Genomic DNA, 22446 nt, shown 5'->3' with positions numbered 1-22446 from the left:
TAGAGAGGTGGAGAATAGCTTCTAGAAAAGATGCCCAGATGAGAGATTATACTGACAGTGACCAGAGAAACAGAAGTCGAAGGATTGGGAGGGGAATAGCAGGAGGCAATTAATGCACTCTGACAGGCTTTGTCCTGACATGAAGGATTCTCATTGACACTACCAGACCCCCTCTAGCGGAGGTCAATCACAGAACCACAGGCCACTCGGTTTAATGCTTCATAGGTCGCCCTGTTCAGCTTCCTCTGGTTTATGATGCACATTCATCACTGTATGGCTCCTATTAGCAGTCAATCAGATTATCAAGTCGATCAGAGTGAAGGTTCGGATAAAGACTTTGGTTAGCTTTAAACAGTCATAGATTTTTATAGCAGTTATAGACTGATATTTGGATATTTTGAAATGTACAGACAAAGAAGTTAGTTCAAACTAAATTAGTCGAAATTATTATATTATCATAAATTATCAAATTATTGCTATTAGGAAATACTTGTTATTGTTATTATTGCTAACTATACACATGAATAATAACTGTAATTATAATAAAACCAAAGTAGTAAAGCATTAAAATATATTTTTTTATTAAAACAGCAAGTTATTATTATTGAACACTTGTCATTGTTATTGTTATATATACACACAATATTTGATATTTTAAGTCAATAATAATCATAATAATAATTATTATTACTTAAAATATTAAATATTGCGTGTACAGTATATAATCAAATGAAATAATCACATCATTTTGTGTATATTTCATTTGCATTTATTACATGATGTTATGTATCAAATATACAGGTGCTGGTCATATAATTAGAATATCATCAAAAAGTTGATTTATTTCACTAATTCCATTCAAAAAGTGAAACTTGTATATTATATTCATTCATTATACACAGACTGATATATTTCAAATGTTTATTTCTTTTAATTTTGATGATTAGAGCTTACAGCTCATGAAAGTCAAAAATCTGTATCTCAAAATATTAGAATATTTACATTTGAGTTTAAATAAATGACCATCCCTACAGTATAAATTCTGGGTATCTCTTGTTCTTTGAACAAAGATGGGGGAGATGGGATTCTTTAAAGGGGAAGACTGCTGACTTGGCAATGATCCAGAAGACGAACATTGACACCCTCCACAAAGAGGGTAAGTCACAGAAGGTCATTATTGAAAGGTGTGGCTGTTTACAGAGTGCTGTATCAAAGCATATTAAATGCAAAGTTGACTGGAAGGAAGAATTTGGGTAGGAAAAGGTGCACAAGCAACAGGGATGACCGCAAGCTTGAGAATACAGTCAAGCAAAGCCGATTCAAACACTTGGGAGAGCTTCACAAGGAGAGAACTGAAGCTGGAGTCAGTGCATCAAGAGTCACCACGCTCAGACGTCTTCAGGAAAAGGGCTACCAAGCCACTTCTGAACCAGAGACAATGTCAGAAGCGTCTTACCTGGGCTGTGGAGAAAAAGAACTGACTGTTGCTCAGTGGTCTAAAGTCCTCTTTTCAGATGAAAGTAAATTTTACATTTCATTCAGTGTGAAGTTTCCACAGTCAGTGATGATTTGGGCTGCCATGTCATCTGCTGGTGTTGGTCCACTGTGTTTTCTGATGTCCACAGCAAACACAGCCATCTACCAGGACATTTTAGAGCACTTCATGCTTCCTTCTGTTGACAAGCTTTATGGAGATGCTGATTTCATTTTCCAGCAGGACTTGGCACCTGCCCACACTGCCAAAGGTACCAAAAGCTGGTTCAATGACCATAGTGTTACTGTGCTTGATTGGCCAGCAAACTCACCTGACCTGAACCCCATAGAGAATCTATGGGGTATTGTCAAGAGGAAGATGAGAGACACCAGACCCAACAATGCAGATGAGCTGAAGGCCACTATCACTATCATACTTTTCAGTTGGCCAAGATTTCTAAAAATCCTTTCTTTGTATTGGTCTTAAGTAATATTCTAATATTTTGAGATACTGATTTTTGACTTTCATGAGCTGTAAGCTCTAATCATCAAAATTAAAAGAAATAAACATTTGAAATATATCAGTCTGTGTGTAATGAATGAATATAATATACAAGTTTCACTTTTTGAATGGAATTAGTGAAATAAATCAACTTTTTGATGATATTCTAATTATATGACCAGCACCTGTATATATGTATTACAGTTACATTATCAACCTCTCTGCTATCCAAATATCGGTGTCAGTATTAAAGGGGTGGTTTACTGTTTTTTTTCTAGGCTTGATTGTGTTTATGGTGTGCAGTCTAACATGTGTTCATGCTTCGTTTTTTTAAAAATGCATTATTGTTCACATAATTTACCTTTATTCCACACCGCTCTGTCCCTTCTCTGACAAACGCCTCGATTATTTCCTGTTTTTATGAAGCCCCTCCCTCATAAATACGTGATGGGCTCTGATTGGTTAGCTGGCTCAGTGTGTTGTGATTCACTAAACCGCCGAGCGTGCGTCTAAATGTCCCGCCCCTCAGCTCAGCGGCATGTGCTCCGGTTGTACTGTAAACAATGGCGTCGTCTATATTGCTTATTAATTTGAGCCCGATATTAGTGAAGAGGATAGCACAGAACCTGTGCAAGCACGGCTCTTAATGGTATGTTTGTTTGTTTGTTGTCTCATACTTTTAGATACGCTGTTATTATGCTACTGCTTATGTTAGCTTTTAATATACTGTTTTATTCTGATTAAAGCTTTAATACAGTACGGCAACCGCACATTGCTATGAGAAAATGTATAATTGGAACAGTTTGTTGGAGCTGATCTGACGATCTGAATGAGAGAGAGAGAGAGATGCAGAGCAGGGTGACATGAGGAACAGTATTAAGAACGGCTGTTTTAGAACATTGATTTTGAAACTTGTGAATCCGTTAGAAGACAGAATCGCGATTCATATATGAATAGATTTTTACGTGCACCCCTAGTTTTCTCTTCCTCTTCTCTAAAGCAGCGCAGCATGGCCTCGCCCCCTTCTTACATGTTCCCGAGGGCAGGGTTTATCTGGGTTCGTGACATATCAGACCCGGGAAGTAGTTTGTTGTAGTCCCTTACCAGCTGTTTTTGTAGGCATTAAACTTACAGAATTTTAAAAGACGATATCTCTGTTTGCATTGAACTTTCAGCGCTGCAACTTTGCAGATATTGTTTATGCTCAAACAGCAACATTACACACTAACTAATGTTAAAAAAGTGAAATTGCAATCAACCACCCCTTTAACCTGAAACAGCATTAAAACAGGTGTAAATATATCTGTAATGTCTGTTTTTAATTGGGAATATTGTGAGTAATGCTAATGGTCTTTTGCTAGTTTGAACTGTGAAAAGTAGTGAAACAGCAAAACTTTCTCTCTTCCTCAGCTTTTTCAAAACCTCAAGAGACTGATGAAACCTCATGCCATTGAGTTTAAGTCTCCTCTGGAACTGTCAGCTCAGGGTGAGTGTACTGCGCAGTGCGCACACACACACACACACACACACTACAGTCATGACTAATCACATATTCTGGAACACATAGAGTAAACAAACTACGGAACATGCATTTCAACAAACCTTCATGTGCCACGTGAACTCTGACCCCAACTCTCATCCATGCCACAGCTATTGATTTGACAGTAATTATTCTCCAATTAAAACCTCATTATCTTCCGCCACTGTTTCTGTCTTTTCATTGGACCCAGGAGGAGGCCGACTTGCCCCCTCCCTCCTCTTCCATCTCCTTTTGTCCCCTATGGACTACACAGCTTGATTCGCACTGTTGAGGATAATTACCACCATTTTAAATAGAGAACTGTATTTAAAACACCCACAAATGCCTAGAAAGGCCTCCTAATGTAGATCTATTTTACTCAGCGGATGGTACGGTAGATGTGTGACATGCTGCCTGTTATTTCATGGTCAGATATTTTAAGGAGAGCTAAATATGTTGTGCTCTCTACACACTCAGGTAAGGAGATGATCGAGATGTACTTCGATTTCCGCCTCTACCGCTTGTGGAAGAGCCGCCAGCACTCCAAACTTCTCGACTACGATGACCTTCTGTGACATTGTGTCGTTGGTTTAAGCAGCCCAAGAGGCAGGTAGCTTTCTTTAGGGCCCACGCGGCAATGTTCCCTCCGGAGAGAGCCTGGGCGGAAAAGCCCTGAGGTGGAAGGAGGAAGATGTGGATGAGGATGAGGATGGCTGACATTGAGAAGATGTTCCAATTCTCCGCCCTCAGATGTAACAAGAGGGGAAGCAGCCATTACTGTTAGGTGCTGTCTTCACCCCATCCATTTGAGCTTTCAGCTTGAAAGAGAAACATTCGGTAGATCTCCGCAGGTCTTAACTTTTAACCTGTGAGAGGTTTAGAAAATAATGTTCAGTTTCTTTGAGAATTGAAAAAAACTGTGTTAAGGAGGAAAAACAAGAACAGATTTGTTTTTAGTACTTTTGAGTAGCTGTTTTTGTGGTTAACTAGCAGGGGCAGTGAAACAAGGCCATTTAACAGTGAAAAACGCCTTGAGGTTATTGTGTTATTCACTATCTACAAATGCAGGATAAACTGTGGAACTACATATCTGTTGTATGTACATATTCACTCGAACTCTATAAAAGAACTACTGTAATTTATCTTTCAGCATAATATTGCACTGTTATAGTTGTTAATGGTGTTTTTTAGGATTCATTAGAGGGAATATAACTCAGGTTTCATTCGTTTAACTGGCCTCCCTCTGTACTTTACCATCTTTAGATAGAGAGAGAAGAGGAAAGCAAAACTTTTTTTTTCAATAGAAAGCTGTTCTGAATGATTGAGTTACCTGAGTGGTGTTGAAATAACACACACTTTATATCTGTATCAGGAGCTTTGTGTGTTTAGTTTTAGATTTCTATAGACTCATGTACTGTATGTGTAACATTAAGGCATGTGTAAACGGAGCTCATTTTAGATCGGCGGATTCTATCCTTTAGCTTCAAATAAGATTGAATAAGATTTTAAAATTGATTCGTTTTGACAGTAATATAGACAATGTTATTCAGTTAGTGAATTTGCGCTCAGATCGTGTCATATTTGTGCATTTTCTCTGTCTGTTTGTCATATGCATCTGTAAGTATTTGACGTGATGTCGAGCTCTGTTTTGTGGTGTTTTCTTTGTAGGTGGAGGATAACTGATCATTTTCCATTTCTGACAAGTCAAAGTGCAATTGTATCTGTAATATTTCTCTTTAAGTGTTACTGTGATCCTGTTTTGAATAGCAAGATTAGTTTTTTTTTCATAGTATACAGGATAGTACATTTAGTCTTTAAAGTGGTTCTCTGTGGAGGAAAATGTTCACGAATCATTCTAGTTGGTGCGTGGGTGTGTTTTGGATGCACCAAACAGATAAAACAGTAGATAGTTGTAATCTTTAATCATCACGAGTGGATGTTCAAGTGCAAAACAGCAGCAGCTGGTGCAATAGACAGTCTAAAGCATTTCATAAAAAGCTGCCAGATAGAAAAAGTGCAATGTGGTTAGTCTTTCTGGGGTAATAATACAAAAATGAGAAGGCATTGCAATATTTGATGGAAGCAAACAGGAAAAAGATCCCTAATGTTGCTATATTTAGAGCATAAAACTCTAGTTGAAATTTGCCGTTATGAGAGCATGTGAAGAATCACGCATATATCCATATCTGTTTGTGAGTGTGTTTTAGCTTTAGAGGTGCAGACAGGGGCACTGAGATGTGAAGGATGCATCTGCGTTTACCTTGTATATCTCTTTTCATCTCTGACCACTCATGCAGACGCCCTGAAAATCAAATAAAGCACAAAATCTCTGTATCTGTAGGGCCATCAGGGAACGAGTGTGTTCTGATTAGATCAAGTCAAAACAGCCCGACCACTTCTTTACTGGTCAGACGATTGCATGTCTCAATATGGCTTTGTATTTTGCTATCCAAGCTCATTTAAACTTGTGTAATCATTTCTGCACTGTTTCTACCAAAGTCATTGTATGCTATAATGATTGTAAAATTGCTAGGTATGAATATGATCTATGGGTGTAATAGAACGTAGCATTTGATTTCTTGTGTGTTGTCACTGATTAAGCCAATGGCACATGAGAACCACAAGGACTCAGCAAGAGCTCTGAAGATCATGGAGCCATCTGGATTGGCAGGAAGGTCTTTGGCACGTCAGGTGTGAAGACCTCCCTACTCTTGCAATAAGATACTTAGTGTATGCCATATGGCCTTGTTGATTGTGTCATGCATCAGAAAGTCATTTCATATATTCATTGTTATGCGTTGTGTTTTAGGAAATGAAAGGAGAGTTGGTAGAAACATGCATGTGTGTCTTATTCCCAACTAACCCATCCTTTTGCATCTCTCCAAACTATTTTCTGTAGCAATAGACATTGTAACATGAACTACTTTGTTTCTAGGACACACTGTACTGCTTCTAGAACGCTGCTGTTTGAATACCTTTGTATGCTGTTTATGTATCCAGCAGCATCCGTTTTATTTTTACCATGGCCACTGGCTTTGCAGCACAATGGAGAGAGACATATGAGATGTCACTGAGCTTTGGGCAATAATATTTGAAGGCTCCAGGCAGTTTCTCTCTGTTGACTGTACAAATGATTAATGATCGTGATATGAAGCAGTTCAACTAAATGATTATTGTGATGCTAATTCAAACATTAATAATTGGTCAACTTTAAAATTGATAAGGCATGACAGTTAGTTCCCTTTGGAGTTTGTAAAGCAAACCTGAAATCCTGATATGTTGATATTAAAGAGAATTTGAGAAACATCAACAGAATGGTTCTGCTATGGTTTTGATGTGTTACCTGCTTGGGAATAGAAAATGCCTCCAGGAGCCTGATTATTACACCAAGATATCATTTTTTAAATGTCTGGACTGTTACACTGCTTCATATGTAACATTTTTTTTCCCAGCTTTTGAAAACAGAATATTTTAGTTGATGTTGTATTATTCTTGTCCTGTGTCTCTAAGCTGGCGTCCTGCTGTTTGATATAGAGTGGTTGATTAGATTAAATGCTGAATGATTGATAGCATCATGATTGCGCCATTAGACTCCTTGGCTCATTGTGTTTTTAAGAGAAATATGTTTTTTGCACACTTGCAGTGTGTCTTTTTCATTTCTGAAAAGCCTAACGGGTGAAACAAATCACTTTTAAGCATTGTCAGTAGCAATGATAATACTTTAAATAGCCTATATTACAATATCTAGAAAGTCTTGAAGAGTGATGACAGTAAACATGTATGGTTTTCTTAGTCTGGCTACATTGCCTAATACAGTATATGACATTATAGTGATTAGTTCAGTTAAATGGTCAATATTTCTTAAGCAAATTAGCTCATCTTGTCAATTTGCTACTTTTAAAAGACCAAGTATAAGCTCCTAGTTTCTATCTCTTTAGCTCAGTGTTCACAGTATTTACTATGAGACGTTGTATTCAGGAAGGTAGTTTGCTGTACAACTGTTTGTTTTTCCTTGTACAACCTCTTCACAGCAATGAACACTGGAAATGTTTCCTAACCTGTTTTACAGTAAAATGTACCCAGTTTTAAGTGGAATTTTGTCTCGAGTCTTCTTTCTTTTACCTGAATGCGATTTATCTCCCTCAGCAAACATGTGATCAGCCGTGTCCAGAGAAATAAAAATGGGTGACATTTACTTAGATTTGCCATTTTCTAAATCCATCCGTGATGATCTCTAAATGGTATTTATACAACACATCCTGTCACTCTACATACAGTAGGATAAGCAGTTCAGGGAGTGGATGGATAGACTGGTACACACATGCTCACGCAATCGCACACACTCCGAATAGAAGTATAGCCTGGGCTGGAAGAGAATAGTCCAGGGGGATTGTAGTCCTTCTCTCATGAGCAAAAGGGCCTGGTATGAGTATGAGTAATACAAAACAACTGCGGTGAGATTCCCTGCAGTACAGAACAGAAAGCCTGTTGCCGTGTGCTTTCATTAGATGCTGGACAAACCACTGAACAGCATGAACTAATCTAGAACAACCTCCCTCTGGCTCTTTCCTTTTAGTCCTCCCTCTCTTTCACTCCTTTTCAGTTTCCTGTTTCCAATAGTGACCCGAAGAGCAGCGGAGGCCACTCTGCCAAATCTCATGACATAATCACAGCTTGCACTGTTTAATTGGTGCTGCTACACTAGAGTTGAGAAACTGATGGTCTCTGGGGACTTTTTGTTCATTAAAAATAATGACTCAGACAAGCTCATCAGCACCACAAAAACATTCTGTGATTCAGTCGGAAAAATATAAACATGGAAGTGTAATTAAAAGCATTATCATCAATACGTATAAAGCAATAGCCTTACAAAAAGAAAGGGAGAGAGAGAATGCTCTGCATTTTTATTTTTTTGTTTGTTTGTTTTTGCCGGTCAAGCAGTTTGATTCTTTGTGAGGGCATGGAGGAGGGAGAGAGAGGGGAGCGATCAATCTCCGACCAACACAAGCACGTACAGGCTGCCAGAGAGAAGCAGAATGTGTTCTCTGGGACTTGCTGCTATTTGCCCCACATATACCAAGGACACAACGCCACTTAGTCTCTGTCTTGTCATTACACAAAACAGTGTAAAACCCAAATACCTTCCAGGAATCTGTAATGCATCACATCTGCTAAATCATATTTGACCACCCACTGCTTTCGTGCCTTTATTGATCATGATGGAAAAGGAGTCTGAAAAGTGTTTGGAATGTAAAAATGTCTGATGTTTTGTGGCAATGCATCTTTAAGTGCCTCAGATGTTATGTAAAACAAGTGAAATCAAGGTCAAGTCAATACTAATCAACCTACACTCCCAGGGAATAATTTTGTAATTATTTTCTATTCATCTTCCTTTTTCAGTTTCCATTATATTAATTTCCTCTGGCTTAATCAAAATGCAGTAGGCAGAAATGATTGAAGCTGCATTCTTGTGTTTTTCCAAAAAGTAGACAAGAAAATGTGACTTCTAGAAACACTGAGTTAGTTTGACACGAAGAAGAAAAAAATTATACATTCATAATAGTGACTCATATGGGTAGAAAAAAGTCATAAAGTGGCATCATACTTGATTCAAACCAAAGCTATGCTGTGTTTTTCCAAGCTAATTCTCTAATTAAATTTCCTTGGATTCTCTATAAACGCCACGTAATATCTCTATAATGGTCAGTGTGTCCTGTGCACACTACGAAGTCTAGAGAAAAGATAATATGTAAAGAAAATGAGTTAGCAACATTAGATTAATGAAGCACTCTGCTCTTATGGCTCTGGCCCAGCTCAGGCTCTGCAGGTGCAGTCCTCTGCTCAGAATCGTGAGGCTTAGATTAACCTATCCTTGTCTGAATTTCCCACACCTCATGCCTGCACGCTAAAATAAGGGTTAGCTGAAAGTCTCAGATGTTTGCAGCTTGAAGGTTAATTGGATTGAACTCCAGGCTTAGGCAGCAGCGGATGCAAGAAGAGCAGTTGGGTGTACAAGGTGGGCAGCTACGAGTTTTGTTGGGTTATGGCATTGACATTCTGCAGTGCAATGGACTGTAACCTAATGCGTCAACGGCTGCAATAATAAAGTGACCGAATCCAAGCGGAGGAAAGCAAAGCTTCATGACTTTTCCTACTGCATACAGCAATCACTGCTTGACATTCACTCACAGTAGAGAGAGGCAACATTGCATCATCTATTTCTAGTTGGGTTATTAGGCGTGACTGGCTCGAGCATCTTGGTGTCTGAAGTGATTAGGGGAATGTGTGCTGATGGGAGAAGGGAGCTATCGGGTGCATTGCCCCAGTGCATCCATCATGATTATGTGGAACTAGAGAACGCTAGACCCCGCTCTGCTTCACTAAGTGATAATAATAATGCCACAGGTGATTGTGGAGGCTGGTGTGTAGATAGAAGATAGATTTTCTATGTATTGCTGTTATATAACATTTTGTTTCACATTATATGACCATGGGGACCATTGTGATGTCTGTACACATTGATAATGAACCAAACTGATGACAGTGAATATTTGCTGTTTTCAGGAAAAATCTTGCTTACTTGCTGTGCCAGCTCTCTGACTGTAGCCTTACTTTTAGAGATAGATAAGATTAACAATTACTGCAAAGAATAAGACCTAATAAATTTTGATGAATTTGGATAAGACACATTCCAAGACTACTGATATTTATGAGTCATTAGCTGTGTCTTATTTCGAAGGCAGTGCCCTCTTGAGGCTAATTCATCAACTCCATGTCATCAAGGCATCAAAGCAACTCAGGAATGAAACGTGACTTTCTTTATGAGTGACTCATTGAATCATTCACCCAAGTGATTTGTTCACACTGCTGTTGCTGGAGGATGAAATTTAAAGCTGAGGTAAATGATGTTCACCTAAAAATTCAAAGTCATCTTCGGAACACAAATTAAGATATTTTTGATGAAATCCAAAAAATGTCTGACCCTACACAGACAGCAATGCAACTACCACATTTAAGGCCCGGAAAGGTAGTAAAAGACATTGTTAAAATAGTTAATGTGTCATCAGTGGTTCAACCTTAAATTTATGAAGATACGAGAATACTTTTTGTTGACACTGGCAAATGCTAAAACAGCCAAGTTGTAAAATGAGTGTACTTTGTTTTGAGTGGCGTCAGATTAAATAAACCAGTCTGTGGATTATATACACGTTGATTACCAAAAATAATTTCAAGTCGTACCTCAGTTTAATTCGTACCAACATGCTGAAAGAAATGCGTTTGCAATTCTATTATACAGTATGGAGCAATATTTGCACCTGTTGTAGAATTTTCTTTGTTCAAAAATAAATTGCTGGAGGGGTTTTGATGTCTGTTTTTTACACTCATATATATATATATATATATATGACTGAAGCTGTTCCACAGTATTCCATATATGCTCCTTTGTATTTTGGGACAGGTATCTTTTACCGTATATGTGTCCTTGAAGGTGATCAATAGCTTGCCATGCATGTATTTCTAGCTCCTGAACAAAGTCTTCTCCATATATGGGTTTTTCAGGCTTTAAATAGTTCATTCAGTTCTTGGCTTATTGCAATCCTTAACACACACCTGCTTCACACAGTCAGACTAATAATAGTAGATAATAGTAGAATAGTTTCTTCTTACAAATGTAAGTCTATGTATTATATGAAGAGTTCAGAGGCAAAAGCCTCTAAGTGCCATCTGAAATTTTCATCTAAAATGAGCATTTTTATCAGGCTGCTATGTTTAGGTTTAGTAATTTTACTCTAATGGCAATGTATAGGTCCTTTTCTATGCAATTAAAGTGAAATAACTGAACATAAATATAGGGGCCTGATAAAAATGCTCATTTTAGAAGAAAATTTCAGATGGCATTTAGAGGCTTTTGCATCTGAACTCTTCATATTATTTCAAGATTAATAAAGATAATAGTAGAATAATTTCCTCTTACGAATAGGCATAATTCTGATTATATTGATTCAAGATTAAAAAATATTCTACACACCCCAGTCTTCCTTTGAAAGTACATATTTTGAAATGTTCATTGAAAGCAGTGTAAATGATTTGGCTCCTAGTGGCAGCAAAAGAAATTGCTAAACCAGTGACGTTTTCCCTAAGGCTACCCCAAATGTATACCATCTTTTTTGACTGACAATCACACGTAGGCTGCTGTCAGATTCTTTTACGCTGTTTACAGACTCAGAAGCTTCAGGCTGTCACTGGTACAGAGTGTTATTTCTCAGGACATCTGTGTCAATGATATTTGTCAGGTTGCAGTGACATTTAAATGCATGATATTCTAAAATAATCACAGCTTCGGTGTTTTATCCCAAACACCATTTCTATTATTTGAGATGCCTGCATAGACAATTGTTTTGTTGTTGTTTTACTAATATGGATTGCACAGCAAGTGGTTCAGTTATTAACCTAGTTAATCGGAAAAATAGCAAATCAAACTTCTACTTGACTCGCCCTCCTAAGGTTTGTTGGTTTATGATGCACTTCTCTTTCGTCATCAACTGATTCTATCATGCTACTGATTAGCCTAATTTAGCTAATCAGACTACAGTAATTGCTCTCAATTTCAAGAGGCTGTCTTCTCATTTATCTAGCATCTCAACATCAAAGTGTCCTCAGCACTTTGTGTTCCTCTGAGCATAGAACATTTCACATGTAGGTCTACAAACTCCTCAAAAAATGTGTTTTCAAGGCCTGCTGCTTACTAGAGGTGAAAATACGTGCTGATGGCAACTATAGGAGTGAATCATTAATGGATGAGAACTGCTGAATAGAAGCACACATGTAGCATCAGCACGGTATGTTACATAAGTGGTATTTGAACTAAATAACACTGGTTTTACTATTTTGTGTTCCCGCAGTGCATGCACTGGTATGGTCATTCAGCTAGTTGAGTAACACGTTTTTTGACATGGCCTTGTGCTAAAACACGTGTATCAGCCTGAGAGAGAACACGGAAACACTAGGCTTAACCAGCAGGGACGTCAGGTTTTTTGTCATCGCTTCACACTCCTGCGTTTGTCTCAGTGGGAGAGCCACGTCTCTCCACATCAGGCCCTGAGCGAGTGTGAGCGACCCCGACGGAGCAAATGCTGAGAGTGTTTTATTGTAGTTTTATTGCTGAGAATGGCTGTTATGTGAGTAGCTGACTGTCCAAAGAAGAAAGTTTACTGAAACTCTAATGATTTGAAAGAGTGTCGAGCAGCTTTTAGTAGAAGGCTGAATATCTATTATTTAGATATGGACATGTTCCAAGAAAACTTCACTATTAAAGCTTAGTTAGTTTTGGTTATTCGGGAATAAAAAATGGCCTTGTCATTCAAAGCCACTTTAGCCATTTACACACTGTATTGTTTGGCCTTATTGATTTTCTTACGCTAATACAATTAAAGATCCAAATCTGAAGGTGTATACAGTATAAACATCATTTTAAGTACAGTTTTCAACTGTGTATTTATAAGAAATAATTTGTGAAAACATTTTTATGACAAAAGCCTTTTAAAAGTCTGTGTTCAGGAAGTTTTTTTAATGAAAATATTAATACTTTTAATGCAAGGATGCATTAAACCAAAAATAAAAAAAGCCCAAAAACATTATTATACACAAAAACACATTATTACACACAATGCCTTTGTCTCTGAAAGTGTAGCTGACTTAGTCACAGTTCGTGATTGCTAGTGGCAGGTGTTCCTCTGAATGTCAGGATAAGAGAGGCCTGGAGATCTCGACCCAGACATGCCCTGTCAAAAAGGGTGAAAGCCTGCGCCTGTCCAATATTCACCCAGACGACGTGCCCTTTCTCAAAAGGTAGGTATATTCTTTCTATCTCTTTCTTTCTGTCTCTCACTCCTTCCTTCTCTCTAGTTTCTCTTGTCTTATCAACATAATCTGCGCAGTCTGTGGTGTTGATAAGACTTTTAGGCAATTAGAAGATGATCCATCTTTGTCCATCAAAACTGTCTAGCACTACTGAGTGCATTTTTGTTTCTCACAATAGCATAGATGAAGGGTTTTGCATTTACATTAAATGGGTTGTGGTGTAATAGATGACCTCATTTTAGTTTTTGACAGTCTACATTTACACTGGTTCTCAAAGAACCTAATTTGAGTCCTAAAGGAGCGACGGCGTCAGGAGAGAAGACACAGCGTGTGCTCACATCTGTAGCAGCAGATTTCTTGCCACAGGTGACTGCAACGACTGCCTGAGCTGGATTGTCAAACTTGGTGCTGTAATTAGCAGATAGGAAGATGAGGTGTTTGGTGCTGTCATAAAATCTATAGGGTTTTGTATGCTTTTTTTCCCCCTTCATATTAAGATATTAATAAAGCATAGCAGCGACAGTGGTTATTTCAAAGATAATAGGACCCCAGGATAAAAACTCTCCTGCATTTCTTCTGAAAGGTCACGGCACAACATCGTAAAGACATTATGAAAAGGATGTCTGCACTTTATTGGCTGGCTGAGCTTCATGAGTCATTCGGTTTGTGACACATTGTTTCATTCCTTGGAGGACTGTGAGCTTTTGGTGGCAGCTGGTATTTTATTTCAGAGATCTCATTTGAAGTGTAATGGAACTGTGGGTAATCCCTCATCGATTTCAGGGTTACTTTCTAATGACGTAGTTCACTGAAGCTGTTTATTAGAGCACATGCATTCTTCACGGTTATGTGTTTGCTAATATACTCCATTCTGAGCTTTCTCATTCTGTCTTTCCTGTCTCTTTTGATATTGCTCAGTATTTTTTTCCTGTCTTTAAAGCAACTGTATGTAGTTTTGTGTATTTTTGCTACTTTGAAGCCCTCTACAGTTAAGTTAGTGGAATTCACTGTTGTAAAAAATATCATTGTCGGAATTACAGTGGATAGCTGTACATGTACAGTGCTGTGAAAAGGTTTTTGCCCTCTTCCTGTTTTTTTTTTTTTTGCATATTTATTTTAATATTATATTAAATAATATTTAATATATAATATTATATTTATATTTATTTGAATATTACACAAAGATAATGCAAGTAGATGATTTAATTTATTAAGGGAAAAAAGCTGTCCAAACCTACCTGGCCCTACGTGAAAAATCAATTGCCCCCTCCTGTTAAATCATGAAAGAACTGTGATTAACCACATTATTTTAGAAACACTGTTAGACATTTCAAAGGGTTTTACAGTAATTAAGGTTTACAGTAACAAACTATTTGATGTACAGTTGCAAACTGTACTGTTTTACAGTAAATTAATCCAATTCATCAGTATACTACTGTAATTCATTCATTTTTAATATAGATTTCATTAGATTTTATCATTTTTATATAGAATTCATTTTATTTTTACTCTACATAGGTACTACTGGCATTCAATTAAAACAGACACACTAATTACAAAATATCAAATTCTTTATTTAAAACACTGCATGTATAACACTTAAAAATATAGTCTTCCAATGCTGGAACAGTGCACCTTCACCATTTCTCCTGTCTTGGGATGTTTTGCAGTGCATTATGTTGTATCCTCTGGATTTATCCTCACAAAGAATCTTTAGGCAACAGAAATATAATGGGGAAAAAAGACAAGCTGCCAAAGAATACATAGCCATCTGCAAAACCTAGGAGCTGCTTCAAAACATGGCCACCACTTTTGCTCACCATCCACTTTGTTAGTGACAGAAATGTCACAATTCTCTGAAAAACTAGTAGTAGGAATGGCACACTTTTAAAAGGCAAACCCCATATAGAATACACAAACCTCTCAAAACCATAGTTGTTCTCTTACCATGAATTATCAGTATCAGGGTGGCTGGCCTGCTCATGTCTTTCTTGATGCTTCATTGCAGTTTCCTTTAAAACACAAATACAAAAAAATGCAGTAAATATTAAATTCAATTAAAAAATATTTCAAACTAATTCTAAAACTAGAAAGGCAGCTAGCCATAAAACTTGTTTAATCTAGCTAAAATAAGATTTTATTTTCTCAATAGGCTACGGCCAACATTAACTACTAACACCTGAACAAAATTTCACATTAGTTAACCTAATAATATAAGATAAGCGTTGCTCGTTAAAAAATAATTTTAATTCGTTAACTTAATACAATAATCTGACAAAAGTCGTTTTAAAAAGACAGCGCAGTTTACCATAGTAAAGTTTGTTACCACCATGTTGACGGGTAAATGTCACTAGGTTAAACAACTGGTGTGCAAAAATCTGACACAACATATTTTAACTGGGGCGTGCTGGGGGGCGGGGCCACGGTGGGGGATTTTTGACGAAATCCTATAAACAGCCCAAACGCTTATAGATTAACATACAAATAAAGATGTAGCCTTGGTTGCGAACCAATATATATTTGCGCTTTTGTGATTTTACTTCAAGAATTTTTTCTTTAATATTTATATTATTTAAGGGGATTTTACTAAATATTAACATCGCTGATATGCAAAAGTTTTGGTCAATGCACTTTATCGAATTCTTTCATCGGAAACAACAAAGTGCAGATATACCTACGTGCCATGTAAGAGACATGCACGTAGACAGCATACACTGCAGACAGCATCACTGATTATAGTTTTTTTTTATTCTTTGATAATTTAAATGTTCTTTGTTCGCTGTATAATTTGTTTGTTGTTTGAATAATAGTGGACATGCGCGTTATAATTAAACTTAAAATGTCTTTTTATTAAACGTGATCAGGTTAAATTCAAATTCAGTCTTATTAAAATATTTTGTCATAATATGGATAACTTACTTGCCTAAAATGTTATGATGTGCGTAGTTAATAGATTACATTAGGACAGATCAGACTACAGTGGTTTGAGCATGTTTGACCAGAGACTAGAGCTTAATTAAAGAGCTGTGATTATTTACGGTGGCCGTCTTGAGAAGCAAGAAAGCTTCGGAAAACAGCTCATAAAAAGGATGAGGACGTGAATGGTTTTTACAAGTCGGAATGTAAAATTACGGTAATATTGTGTAGGATATCAGAGAGAATCAGACCATTTAAGAATCGAAGAATCGATCAGATTGGTGTTAGAACCACCAAAAGATCAAATTCCATAGAGGGGCCCCAAGAAAACAAGACAATGTCATAAATCTGTCTGGATCCTGGTGCCATGGGTCTGAACAACCCTAACCAACAAGCCTATTTCACAGAACAGCTTGCAACATTAAGACAAAAGAACACTTATTGATAAGTCCAACGCAGGAAGGAAATCGTCAAATTTGGGGCAAGTAATCAAGATTAATGGTCAAAGAGATGGCCATCACATGTGTTCCACGAGAGAAATCACGAGCTTCCTTGGATTGACTTTTCCCCCACACATAGAAGATAAAGAACCAGACTGAAATTCCTTTGTTCACAGAACATGTCCCTATGTCCTACACTGAACTTCAGAGAGACTGTCTTTTCCATATGCACCAAAAATCATCTTAAAAGGACTTATGAGCAACTAATGATTTCTATATATAACTCCATATTATGTATGTAACCCACACATTAGACTATCATGTTTTAATCACATATTATGTATGTCTCTTTAATAACTATTCAAGAACTTTAAGGATTTATATTCATGTTTGGTATGTATGAGTTTGAAAAATCATGCTTTAAACGTTTCTTCCAATCAATTCTTTGTCAAATCTATCATAGTCTTGTTATAGAAATCATGTCCAAAATGATATTCTACAAGAGCGTGTAAAATTCGGACCATGTGTCTGATACATGATTTATGGATGGGGAGGAGAAACGAGATAAGATCATATCTAATTGGTCAAGACACCCATTGGGACGTGTCCAAAAGCTGAGTTTAAAAGCTCAGGACACCATCAAATCCCCCTCTTCTCTGTTTGCTTTTGCCACTGCGTTTTGACGCTGCTTTTTAGCACTCTTTGAGCGTGCTCTGGCCTACATGCCAGCTGCTACTTAACACCAGGGGCGACTCTAGGATTTTTTTAATGGGGTGGCACAGGGGGGGACCAAGAACCAGCCAGGGGGGCCATAGGAAAAGTCATGTGCCCCAACACAAGTGGGATGACATAAAAATGGCACTGCAGAAGTGCCAGGATAACTCATCTCTCTTTTTATAAATAAAAACCACTGATCAGACAATACTTGTTCTGAATTTTTATTGTCCAAACAGATGGTGTGTGTTTGTGTCTAGTGAACTTTTTGTAAAAAAATTTCATGTTCAGACTTTCACCCGTTGCTGCAGATAGATGGCTGCTGGTGTAGTCCTCACTGGCTGGCCCTGACCTGCTAATTTACTGGACAACTTGGCCCTGCCGGGTGGATTGGCTCTGACCTGCACTGCACTGTACTGTATCTACCAGTCTTTGACATGGTTTCTTCTTGAAGAATGTATTGCTGCTGTTGTCCCCTTTTCATTTTTTTTTTTTTTACACAAAATTCTGTCTAAAAAAAAGATAATAATAAGAGTTTTATGGTTACATAGCATATCAAAATGATGATGATGAATTTGTAAGTAAATGTAATTAACATCAAAATAAATTCACAAGCGCAAGTATATTGTTTGCATAATGTTTATTTACATTAAAGGCAAAATAACTGAAATAATAAGAGCACAAGTATAGATCTCGAACTTCTTTAAGTCTATCTAAATATCATTTAGTAATTGCAATGTCTTCTGGTCCGTATCCTTTCCTTAGGGAGGTGCTAGACACTGATTAATGTAACATAACAAATACATATTTATATATTTTGCTATTGTATTGTGGAGTGACACTTTCATAAACGTTTCTATGCTGATTATATAATGGTAAATATTACAATATCATAGCACAACAACAGTGATCAGCAATAATGATAAGCCTAATACTCGCAATAAAAATAATAAGGTCATATAGATCATAACACAGTAAGAAGTAGATTATCCTTCACCTGAAATTTCTTTTCATTCTGAAATGCGAGGCAAATGTTGGATCACAATAATTAGGAACCACAGTTTCCACAAATCCCTTCACTCGATTGGGATGTTCTTTTTTATTCTGGACGGCAAGGGCAGTGACTGTAACATCAAGCGTATTTTGCAGTATTAAACACGTATTTATATCGATTTCATCAGGCTCTGAAAATATTTTGACTGAAGATTTTTCCTTGGCCAAACCCCATTCCACAGCCATACCTGTCCAGAGCCGATCCTCCCTATACGCAGAATACGCAAACACCAGGGGGCCCTTGCTCTCAAAGATGTTTTAATTTTAGTTTCGGTTTTGAGTTTGGCCAGCGGTTATGAAAACATGAATGATCATTTCTTTTAATGCGGTGCGCTGTAACCCTATCGTGAAAATTTATCTCACAGTGGACCAACAGTAATGATTAACAATCATAAGTACAAACTTATGCGAAAAAATAAAAATAATAAATAAATTTTAAGGCGTATCATAAATAAACAATTACTGAACAAGTGCAACCTGCAACTTAAAGGGATAGTTCACCCAAAAAAGAAAGTTCTGCCCTCAAGTAGTTCCAAACCTGTATGAATGTCTTTGTTCTGCCGAACACAAATGAAGATATTTTGAAAAGTTTGTAACCAGGCTGTTTTGGGGGACCATTGACTTCCATAGTAGGAAAAAAAAAATACCATGGAAGTCAATGGTGCCCCAGAACTGCTCTGTTTCCCACATTCTTCAGAATATCTTCCTTTTTGTTCAGCAGAACAAAGACATTCATACAGGTTTGGAACTACTTGAGGGTGAGTAAATGATGACAGAACTTTCTTTTTTGGGTGAACTATCCCTTTAATTCATATGAAGTGCATACTGCTAGGCACCTCCCTCAAAGTGTCTAACGTTACCAGCCGATGTGCCGTTTAGCTGGCTAGCTGTTTCAATATGTTTTCCTTTTGTGTGGTTAAGAGAAAAACACATGCCTTTTATAACTTTTTAAAGGTTTCCAAATAAAATTTTTTTTTAAATGGCTACATTTGTTGCTAGTTGCTTTGAAAACAAGTTGTTAGGGTAGACTGAGAAATTGTTAAATCCAGCAACAAAATTGCTAAGTTGGCAACACAGCAGGCTACCCAGACATTTCAGCATGTCCCGCCAAAGTCACAAACCACTCCCACAGCCTACAGCTGCTGCCCATCTCAGATTTTCCTTCTACTTCCCCTAACCCCTTTCCTTTTCAGCAGCCTCCAGATCCCGTAGCAGATACTAACGTGAGGCCGCCTCTGCTAGCAGTGCAGGCTGCACAGGCCCACATATCTCAGTCTTTTCCTGCCACCACTAATAACCCCTCTTCCTTTTCAGTGACCTCCAGCTTCCATAGCAAACTCTAGCGTGAGGCTGCCTCCGCTAGTGGTGAAGACCCATCCATATCAAAGCTCACAACGCCAGTCCATCCCTGTTCACTCGAACCTCAAACCCGCCATAGCCATCCTCTTTAACACCACCAAATCCACCCATAGCGGCTCATCTCCACTTCAACCATCCCAGCAACACTCCGCTCCTGCAGGAGACTTATCTGTTTTTTTTTTGTTGTTTTTTTTTTTCTCCTCTGCCGCAGCAGTACACGATTCCACAGAAGCCTTCTCTTTTCAGATGCCGCAGCAGTGTCTGCTCCCGCTGGATCCCTATCTGTATTTACCCACTGCCGCAGCAGTGACTGCTCCCACAGAAGCCACCTTCTCTTTTCAGATACCGTAGCAGTAACTGCTCCCGCCGGAGCTTGCATCTGTGTTTCCCTACCGCCGCAGCAGAGCATGCTTCCGCGGAAGCCACATTCTCTTTCAGATGCCGTAGCAGTGCCCGTCTCAATAGCCACATTCTCTTTTCAGGTTCCACAGAAGTGCTCACTCCCACAGGACCCTCTATCCCTACTTCCCGCTCATCTCTACTTCCCACTGCCGCAGCAGTGCCCGCTTCCGCAGAAGCCACATTCTCTTTTCAGATGCCGCAGCAAAGCCCGCTTCCGCAAAAGCCTTTATCGCTCTAGTTTCCACCGCCACAGCGGTGTCCGTTCCCGCAGGAGCCTAAACTCTCTTCTCTAAGGCCACAGCAGAGACGTTACTCCAAGTGACGTCCAGCACCCCACCAACATTAAGCTCTGCCAATTTTGGGGGGTTATCAACGCACCTCTCTGGCTGCTGTCCCGTGCTTATTGCATCTTTGGGGGGAACGCTCTGGGTCCGGGCTAAATGGAGAGCTCAGACCCCTCTCCCCGGACAGGGGGAGTACCCTGGGCTTGGGAGTAATTACAGAGCTCGGAGCCCTCTCCCTGGACAGCACGCCAAATACGCATGACCTTTATTCAGTTTATATGTAAGTGTGAACTCGTGAAACATTTTATTCTTTTACTTTTTCTTTTCTTTCTGTTGAGTTTCATGTTCAAAAGTTAAGCTTGCCGCAAAGTCCAGCTCCGACTGCACCAAACTTCAACTAGCAACAGACCCCCAAAACCATCTTCAGCCAACGCCCAACGATTGGCTTTCCAAGACATCACTACAAACGACCACTGAACTGTCAGCCACTCAGCAACCTCAGGGAACCCCCCTTTCTGCAACGATAACAAAAGGGAATCCCTTAACACAAAGGCAACGCAAGTAAGATTTTTGCTGAGCTGGTGCAGTTAATACAAATTTTAGCCTCATTGAGAAACTCAATATGAGAGTTAATTAAGTGATTGGCTGTTCAGGTCTATGCAATTGCATATATTGCTATAAACTTGGAATTTCACATTCTCAGTCTTTTAAATCATCCTTTTCTCTCTTTCTGCAACGTGTGAATGTCTGAATGCATGTTAGATTAGTTTGTCTTAGGTTTATATAAATAAAATCTTACTTTTTTTAAAAATATCTTGTGTTTTGTGCTTGCAAGTTAATGTCTTAATCTGCCGATCTTGTTACTGTGCTATTTAATAGTGTTTTCACTATATTTTGGATTTTAATATCCGGTGCAGAGTTGACGTTATATGGCTCGTTCAGTGAATCGCTGGCCGAATTAGTGATCAGCTGTGAAACAGTGATTCTGTTCAAATTCCCTACAACATCATAAATGATTCCCTTTGAGCTAAATTGACTGACTTATTTCCCTTACATTACATTTTACATATTACCTTACAATTGTGAAATTTCACATGAAATTCTGTCAGTGTGAGAGGGAGAGGTAGGGATGCGGCACACAAGAAAAATACAACTGCACTAGGCTATATTTTTCTGGTCCGTTTAATACTTAATCACAAAAATTTAAGTATCTTGGGGTTGATCGAGGGGCCAAAACACAATATAGAACCAATTTTATTTATAAATTTTATATATTTATATATATATTATCTACAGTGGATGTGCACCGTAAAGTGATGCCCCGGTATACTTCTGACGTGCAGATGTACTCCAAGCGCTCGCACTGTTTCTGACACGAAGAACAAACGGATTTTCCAATCATTACAAGCGACGTAACGCATCTAGTGTAAACAGTCCCAAGCTGTTGTAGACACGGTGTAGGGCAAATCTTGTCAGTCCAAATGTAAGAAATGAGTAAAATAAAACCACCTCAACAGAATAGCGCCAAAAAGGCCGCTACAGCAAATACAGTAGTATCCAGCAATTAAAAAAAAATAAAATGCAGTAAGTCTCTGTATGTGGGGTCTGACGTCACAGAAAATTCCCACGATGCAAAGGGTATTACAGTTATTTACTGTAAAGGGAATTTGCAGTATTATACTGGGTGATATACAGTAAATAACTGTAGAAATTACAGAAATGTCTAACAGTGAAGCTGAGTTAAATTTCACTAGCCAAACCCAGGCCTGATTATTGCCAGACCTGTTGAATCAAATCACTTAAATAGAACCTGTCTGACGAAGTGAAGCATGTTTAAAGAGCAACACATCTTGCCGCAATCTAAAGAAATTCAAGAACAGATGAGAAACAAAAAATAGTTGACGTATTCTAAGGCTTTGGGAC

General features: G+C 38.2%; 1 protein-coding gene across 6 annotated transcripts in view; it reads left to right on the top strand.

Moving 5' to 3' along the window:
* The window catches only part of nsmfb (NMDA receptor synaptonuclear signaling and neuronal migration factor b), a 38529-nt gene extending 30946 nt beyond the window's left edge, over positions 1 to 7583 (top strand). For all 6 annotated transcript variants that reach the window (XM_058776933.1, XM_058776930.1, XM_058776932.1 and 3 more), the window contains 2 exons: positions 3386 to 3461; positions 3972 to 7583. In XM_058776933.1, coding sequence (XP_058632916.1) covers positions 3386 to 3461; positions 3972 to 4069 — 174 coding nt within the window. In that variant the 3' untranslated portion in view covers positions 4070 to 7583. The remainder of the gene's footprint in view (positions 1 to 3385; positions 3462 to 3971) is intronic.
* Positions 7584 to 22446: the final 14863 nt, after the last annotated feature.

This window comes from Onychostoma macrolepis, chromosome 05 (genome assembly GCF_012432095.1).
Source record: "Onychostoma macrolepis isolate SWU-2019 chromosome 05, ASM1243209v1, whole genome shotgun sequence".
Taxonomy (NCBI): Eukaryota; Metazoa; Chordata; class Actinopteri; order Cypriniformes; family Cyprinidae; genus Onychostoma; species Onychostoma macrolepis.
This window is presented reverse-complemented; position numbering and strand designations above follow the sequence as displayed.